Raw genomic sequence first — 8,707 nt, forward strand, 5'->3', positions numbered from 1 at the left:
TGTCACGTAAACTGAATCTACATACTTATCTTTTATATGGAGTGGTCACTTGCTAGATACCCATCTCTGCATTGTTTAGTAAATATAACAATATTAAAAATAGGATTAAGTAGAAAGCATTAGTTTTGATAAAGTGTTTTTCAGAATTGGTGAGATTTATTTCAAGTATCTTCTTAAGAGTTACCAAGTCCTGGAAAGGATTAACTGCTTGAGTACTGTTCTTTCAAAGAAACATAACTCCCAGTTATTCAAAGCACCACTTAGCATTTGGTATTTCATGTTTGCAAGAAGTTACTTTTTCTTTCTCTTTTCTATTCTCTTGCAATGTACTTTCAAGTTGTAGGTTAACATTAAGGGCTTGGTATAATGAGGCTTCTTTTGTTGTTGAGGTCCTTAATCCCTTTCCTTTATGGCATCTATTTAATATTGTTGACCTAAGCTATCCCAAATGAATTATATCCTAATGTTATGTTGTTTCAACTTTGCTTTAAATTATTGGAAGAAGAAAATTTTATCACTGTTAATTAAATAAGTGTTGAATGTGTTTTCTCTAGCAGATAAATTTGAAAAGTATTTGACTGCCTTTTTAACAGAAGGGAATAAGCCTGCTTCATAATACCTTAATTTAGTGCAAGATTATGATCCGTTTCATTTAGTAATATTTTTATTGTTACGCATGTAGTATCAACAATATTAGCAAACCTAATCTTATGCAGGTTATTGAATTCTCACTTCCTTTTTAATGAGTCATTACATTTAGAAGCATCACATGTATTTGAATAGCAACATTAGATGCAGGTGACAAAAATCAGAAATTAGTTTTCTTAGTTCCACATTTATCTATGTGTTTTAAATCACACACAGTACAACTGAGAATGTTAGAACAGATGCAATTAGATTTATATTTCTTGATCTCTGAGTGGGCAAGAACAAATATAATAGTTGTATTATTTTTTTAATACATTGTCCAAGATACAGAATTTTAAATTAAGAACTCTATGATCAGTTTATTCTTAAGCTCCATTCATTTCCCTGTGCTTTTTTTGTTCTTGGTTTATCTTTTCTGAACCTTGATGTATATTTTGAAACAAAAAGCCATTTAGACCTTAAATAGGCAGTTTTTTATTTATTTTTAATTCTGCATGTACAGAAATGGGATCCTAAGATGAATTCAGAGTTCTTCTCTGGTTGTTTATATATCGGAATTGAATGAGGTAGACCCTAAGTTTTGAACAATTCTGTATGTACAAAGTTTCTTTTTCCTATTTTGTTGGAAAAAAATAAATCTCATCTGTCTATTTATTTCTTTCATAGGCTGCACTTCCTTTTGTACCCTTAGAGTTATCCCACAATTCTGAACCTGCATGCTATAATTTCTTAATTAGGGATTTTTGTTAACTGTAAACATAGTATTCTAGTGGTACGCAGTGGGCAAGCACACCTGCTAAACTGTACCAATTGGTTAGGGGCTGAGCCGGCTGCCAACAAACTAATGTCTTCCCAGCTCGTTGCTGTGCCAAAACTCTAGCCCATGTGCCAATGACAGTGTAGTCACATGACAGCAGTATGGAAGCTGGGGCACATAGCACTTGCCATTCAGCTTTGGGAATGGGCTTGGCCTGTTGGAGATCTCTGTTCCATTGCTCGGTATTGATACAGTGAAATAACGTGCACCAGCTTTACTATATGTGTATACATAGCTTAACCCACTGGCTGAATGCAACCTCTCTGTAAATAGATAATGCTGTGATTCTTGTCCTTTCATGCTAATTAAAAAGGCTTCTGGCCTTTTGAGTTGTTCCTTTAGTAGGAAGGGTAGACAGGGCACTTGAGCTATTTTCTGCAATCTTTCTCTTGATGGTCATTCAGATTTGCCAGCCTGTGTCTAGGCAGAATCAACATACACTCTGTTTGTATTGTATTCTGAAGTAGTATATATATATATATATATATAAAATATATATATATTTACACAGTATGGTGTGTAGCCAAATGACATAATGCTTTAAAATTACACTACCTCCAGAGGTTATCTACTTTTGTTTAGGCCTTTGGACTGTTACACTTGGAGTACTAAGATTAAGCAGTAATCTGTGTTTCTGTAAAAGGACAAGAATCTTTACTTTCTTCTATATTCATGTTTATTAATCTATTCAGTTTTTGTACCAGATTGAGTGATTTAATTACCTATCAACATTTACAATTACTGTTAAAAAAAATGGAATAGTAGAACAATGGAATTATCTCCTTAATAAAAAATAATTCATTTCTTAATCCTTCTGTGATATGTTCTTCAACAGTTGTGTATATCTTTGCAAAGTGTTGTGATGAAAAGATAAAAGTTGTGGAAAGAGCAGCATATTATAGAACTATATATACAACTATAGGATTTCATACAATTTGTTTGCAAAGCTGAAGTATTTCTTTTGTTACAGAAATGTCCTTTGGTAATTAGTTAGGCCTATTGCTTTCATTTTCAAAGGAGATGTCCACATTCAAACACAATAAGGTTAGGATGTGATTTAGACTACTAAATCTGTTAAAATTAGAAAAATCAGTTGATACACAGGACATAACATTAGGATATGAAAGAACTTGTCCCTCTGAAGGAATAGGCTAACTTTTGCACACAAACATGGGCATAAACCTAGTCATCACGACGGACTTTAACTTCAGTATGCATGTACCAGCTCCCTTAATTCCATTATATGTTTTTAGTTACATGTTTTCAGTTTTTCAGTTTCATTCTTCAGCTGTTGTGTGGCTGTGCTCTGTACTGTTGAGTACGAGACATTGCTGAAAGGTGTCTGTCTACCTTTAAACACATCTTGAATGGTATCCACGTATCCTGGCATCAAAATATGGCAGAGATGGTGTTTTTCATATATGTAAATTTAGTGCCAGTGAAAGGTGTTGAATTTTACAGCCCAGTAGATGGATATCATGTCTTCAGTGAGCAGATGAAGTTTCAAAAGCTGCACCATAAATCCTAGGCAATCAAATAGTTCTAATCTCATCCTGAATGGATAAACCCATAGTGCTAGAAGATATTAATCTTTTACAGGCATACACATTGTTGAGAAGAAAAGTTGTAATCATGTTGTGGTATATTTACCGTCAAGTATAAAATGCTTGGTCCTCTTCAGAGAAATGAAATATTATCAAAAGGATCTATTAAAGGTTTCTTTTCTGGACACTTTTTAAAGACAAACTGATGACTGCTTGTTGCTGCTTACAACATAATGTTGTCCTTGTCTTTCTGACACCCATTCAGTGCCACATCTGCTGGATGCTGAGCTGTAGAATATACTTCTTGACCTGTATATAAACTGTGGTGTTTCTTCACCATAGTGAGATAACATGCAGTCTTTACATAAACTGTGAAATTATTTAGGCTGTTCAGAGTAGTGTATGATTTAGGGTAGAAGACTGTTTTCCTCTAATATTTTGACTAGCTCTTATTGTAAGAGCACAGTTTATTTACTGATATATTACGATTTTAGTTCATTGGTGTTATGAATTAGATAATGCAGTGGGGATTTTTTTTTTTATCTGGTCAGTGTATGGGTTTTGTGGGGTTTTAAATTAATCTCTGTGAAATAAATGGATTTTATTTTACAACAAGTTGACCATATTCCTCTATATTAATAATTTTTCAGTCTTCTCAGGTTAAGCCGTCACAATGAGGCAAGTTTTTTCCATTCACTTCTTTTTCTTAAAGATGACTTGACAATATTGATTTTTGAAATTAACTATAGTATGCAAAATAATCTCTTTTGAAAAAAATAACGGGAAATGCAAAAATGCTGGAGATTCCTAAGCTGACAGGCATCACAGACTAAATTTTCTGTCCATTTTTTTCTGCTCAGTTCAGGTTAAATTAATGCAATAGCTTGACCATCATTGAATTTATAGAATGAAGGAATACATGAAAGATACATTGGCAACTGTCTGACAATGTGCTGTTTGATTAGCATTTGAGTGACAAAGTAGCATGGCTTGCTAAAATTTTTAGAGAAATTGTCAACTGGTAGCAAGACACAAGATGTAAATTCATGGTGTTTTAATTGAGAGTAGAAAAGGTGAGCAGTTAATCTTAAATTAGGTTTCTAAAGAAGCCAATGGAACATCAAGAAGCTTAGTTTATTCTAAAAGGCAGGACTTAGAACAGTACCTTAGCAACTGTATGGATAAGTTCACCTTATCTCTGAGAAACAATCACTTCACTGATACTTCTGTGTAATTAAATTGATTTATGAGCGTCTCAGTACCTGTGTTAAAATTTGCATGTGATAATTTTAAATGTAAGATAGACTGCATTTTCCTCTGAGGTATGGGAAACAATTGAGCCATATATTACGTAAGTGTAAGAAGATGATAAGTTTTTCAGAACTACTTCGTCTACACGTTTTTATACAATACAGTGTTATAGCTGCTTCCTTGTCATTGTATAGGTTTTTAGATCATAACAATGTAACAGCTGATTCCAGATTAAATCTACTTCTTTCATATATGGAGGCTGAAAAAGAGCAATTAGTGAATTATGTTTGCTTAGGTGTGTGGACACTGCATAAATCAGTAGGATGCTTCTGTGCCTTGTTTTCCATTTGGAAGCATGGCCTTTGGAAACATTTCACCATTTCAGCACTGAGGCTGAGTCCACTTAGGTTCGCTCCGTCATCCTGTGTACCGCAGGATGATTCTTTATAGAAGGAATGGAAATTGCAAAGTCTGAAGAGGACTGAGTAGGTGTAATTGCCAGTTCTTTTCCATTTCCCACAGTGGTTAAAAATGCTTCTCTTGTAGTAGAAAAGAAAAAAAAAAGAGCTAGGTTGATCATGCAGAACCTAGGTAACAGATTGCTAACAGTGGAGGATCTGATTTAGAGAGAGCAACTTTTCTCTATCTTGGGAATCCTATTACAACAATTTTATGAGTTTGTACTCACTGAAGCTATGATCTGCTGTTACTAATATTTCTGCTGTAGAAGCTCCTTTGCCTGTCAATGGAATGTAGGTTTGCTGATCTATGATAAGTATATCACTTTGTATTGCTTTTCATTCTGGAGACATATTTAGCGGGTGCCACAAAAGGAATAGTTTAGTTTGTCTAAGTGTAATTGAGCCTGGGCTGTAAGAACTGATTTGCTTAAGGAATGGAGATTGCATGTCTATCTGTGGGTTTCTACTTGCTAAAACTGATTCAGAAAAATATTCTCTTTCTTTCTTCCTTTTATTTTTTTTTTTTTGTATTATAATTTCTGGCTTCTTAGTTTTCATTAAGCACTGTAAAATGCTTTTAATAACTGCCACAGTAAAGAACAGCCTTCTTGGATTATCAAGTCTTATTTTCTGACAGGTCATATACATGTGATGTATATATTATATAATAATCTGACCATTTCAAATCAATATAATAATCTAGAAAAAAATCCATGTTAGCTGAATGAAAAGTAAACCTGTTTACATTTTCAAGTAGGTTGCTGGATGGTTAGTGAGAAAGCTACTGGCAGAAAAAAAGAAGAAGTCATTATTTTTAATAAAAAATGGTCAAGTTGTGTGATACTGTCAGGAAAAATGTCAGACCTGTAGCCACTGCAATGAAGCCAGAAGCCAGCCACCAAAGATGTGTGGTAGGCAGCTGTCTTCAACCTTTCTTAAGTAAGAATCTATACCTGTATGGTTAGGATGTAGTGGAAAGACAACATTTCATTAAAGAATTGTTAATTTTGTCCCTTACATATCCTGATAGCCAATAAATAAATAAATAAATAAAAGAGTAAAAGAGTGTTTATGTGTAAATAAAAAGTTCTGTAAATAAAATTTTCAGATGAATAAAAAAGTGACTTTTAGACAGCGAAGTTGAACTAAATTACTTTAGAGGAAACTCCAGATGCAGCCTTTAATAAGTCACCACATTAGACAGGCAATATTTTCCATTTTGTTTCAAAAACATACCATCATAATTTCTGCTTTGCATGTTGTTAACATTCAAAATCCAAGTAAAATTGTTGATGTTCTGTTTTTTTTTTTTATCCACCTACAGGAGTAACAACTGTGTTGACAATGACAACACTGAGCATCAGTGCTCGAAATTCACTCCCCAAAGTAGCGTATGCAACAGCTATGGATTGGTTTATCGCTGTTTGTTATGCATTTGTATTCTCTGCATTAATTGAATTTGCAACTGTAAATTATTTCACAAAACGAGGATGGGCCTGGGATGGAAAAAGTGTAGTGAATGATAAGGTAAGTCCTAAGGAAACAGTCTGATTTCCAATCAGCTATAATAAACTGTTTTGATGAAATTGGCAATTACTAAAAAATAGATGATGTTTTAAATCAGAAGAAGATCCTGCTAGTCCTCTTAACTGAGAACACTTTAAAGATCTTGTAATTCTGTTGTAAGGAGTTAGAAACAAAACAGAGCAAGACTGATACTTTTCCAGTTATTCTTACAAACACAGTAACAGACCTTTAATCATATAACTTCAGCAGGGCTTTTGATAGACAGTGTCCATGTTTTTAGAGCATTCTTATGTTACCTATACTTTATTTTTGGATAAACTGCAAGCATGTTTCTTCATATTTGAATTGATCATTATGGTATTCCTGGCACTTATTTCAACATACTCACTTGTTTATTTTACATTTGAAATGTTGTTTTATTAAGTCTGATACAACAAATATGCATTAAATACTTAACTTCATGCTGTTTCCAATAGAAAAAAGAAAAAGCATCTGTTATTAAGAAAAACAATGCCTATGCAGTGGCTGTTGCCAACTATGCTCCAAATATTACCAAGGACTCAGTGCTACCGACCATCTCCAAGAGTGCTACAACGGCAGAACCCAACAAGGCAAAACCAGAAGCGAAGCCACAGGAAGCGAAGAAGACATTCAACAGTGTTAGCAAAATTGACAGAATGTCTAGAATAGTATTTCCTGTCTTATTTGGTACTTTTAATTTAGTGTATTGGGCTACATATTTAAACAGGGAGCCTGTCTTACTTGGCTTTGCGCCATCAACCTAAAAGCTGAATTGCACTGAGGACTTAAAACATCATTCTAATCAGATAGGTTGTTCGCTATGTACAGTACGACTAATAACTGCTAATCTGTGAACCATTATGTACAGAGTGTATATAGATGTCTTATCTGTGTATCTCCAAAGGAGGGACACAGTGTTAATTCATGGGTCTGTAAACAGATACCACCCATGGCAAATATAGCCAGCTCTTTAAAAGTTATACCCAGGGGAGTTCTGTTAAACTAGGATTCAAATATACAGAATTATATTCTCTCCATACAGTGATAGAAGATACAGAAGATATGATCCTACTTAATTATTTAGGAACAGTATTTTTTTAATTTAAAGTTAAGATATTTTTCTATAAAGTAACTAATTCTACTTTAATGAAAGAAACTGTCATTTAAAAAAGTGATTTTTTTAAAAAGGGTGTAATTGTTTCATACAATAGCGGTACCCATGTACATAAGAGTACGGAGGTCATACAGTTCTATTGTTCACAATCATTCTGGATACTAGTTAGGCTGAAGAGGTAGTAAAGGCTACTATATGGCAAAAGCCACAAGTTTCTTACTTCTGTCCTGTTTGAAGTTGTTAATAAACTATTCCAATTGATTTCAGGGAAAAGTAGGTGTTAATCAAATTTCTAATATCAGGCAACTTCCACTTATATTCTTTTCACTGTTTTCTTTATGTGATGTTGCTAAACCAGTTTGTCTGGTTCAGCAAAGTTGGATTTTTCTGCTTCTTGACTTTGTTCGTAATTACATTATTGTCAGGTTCATAAAAGCACTCAAATTTTTGGGGATTAAGTTTATCAGTAATATAATATACTCTTTTCCTTGCTTAGTGATATGCTAAAACCTGCCATTGAAAGATTTACCTGTATTTGTCCCAGAAAGCATATTTTTCAAAGGAAACAAGAATTCATGATTTAAGTTCAGGAAATTGTCCATATGAATAAAATTTACTGCTGCTTTTGTAAATTGCAACTTTACATTTCGCTGACATAAATTTCCAACAACTTTGTATACTAGAAATGGTTTTGCTAAGATTTGAATGTTATTTTTTTAATAAAAGGTCATGCATCATCAGTAGGTATCAATTGTATTTCATATATACGATTATGATAAAATTGGAGCTGCCATTTGCAATTTTATATGAACATTTAATACTGATCAGTATTTTTTTTTTCTTCTAAGCCTTTGCAAACATTCTTTATGCCCCTAAAGGCCTGGTAAATGATGACATAAGTAATAACTGTGTACTGTATTTAGATTTTAGTATATGTGGCCAATCAAAAATATTTTGATTCACACATACATTAGCAGTTATTAGTTGACCTTTAAAAAAAGATACACCTTTATGATGATGTCTTCTAGTAGAGACATATGTAGTCGTATAGTGTCATTTATTGCAGTTTTGTACAGTATTTGAGTATAGTGCATAAAATAGGTATGTTCAGAGTTTAACAGAGTTGTACAAATATTTCTAAAATCAAATAAAAGAGTATCTTAAGACATGGAAATGTGCTAAAATCAACAAAGAGAAACTGCTTTCATTTGCTGTTTTATTTTCTTGCATTTTCTTTGCTTTTAATGTGATTCTGTTTTGTACTTTGTGTGACAGTATAGATGCCAAGGTCACAAATGCATTTTAAGAACAGAATTAATAGTTA

The 8,707-nt window shown here is 33.2% G+C and overlaps 1 protein-coding gene across 4 annotated transcripts in view; it reads left to right on the top strand.

Moving 5' to 3' along the window:
• GABRA2 (gamma-aminobutyric acid type A receptor subunit alpha2) overlaps window positions 1-8,581 on the top strand; it is a 58,128-nt gene extending 49,547 nt beyond the window's left edge. For all 4 annotated transcript variants that reach the window (XM_083833219.1, XM_083833222.1, XM_083833220.1 and 1 more), the window contains exons 9-10: window positions 6,046-6,248; window positions 6,725-8,581. In XM_083833219.1, coding sequence (XP_083689345.1) covers window positions 6,046-6,248; window positions 6,725-7,033 — 512 coding nt within the window. In that variant the 3' untranslated portion in view covers window positions 7,034-8,581. The remainder of the gene's footprint in view (window positions 1-6,045; window positions 6,249-6,724) is intronic.
• Window positions 8,582-8,707: the final 126 nt, after the last annotated feature.

The sequence above is a fragment of the Anser anser genome (genome assembly GCF_964211835.1).
Source record: "Anser anser genome assembly, chromosome: 4".
Classification (NCBI taxonomy): Eukaryota; Metazoa; Chordata; class Aves; order Anseriformes; family Anatidae; genus Anser; species Anser anser.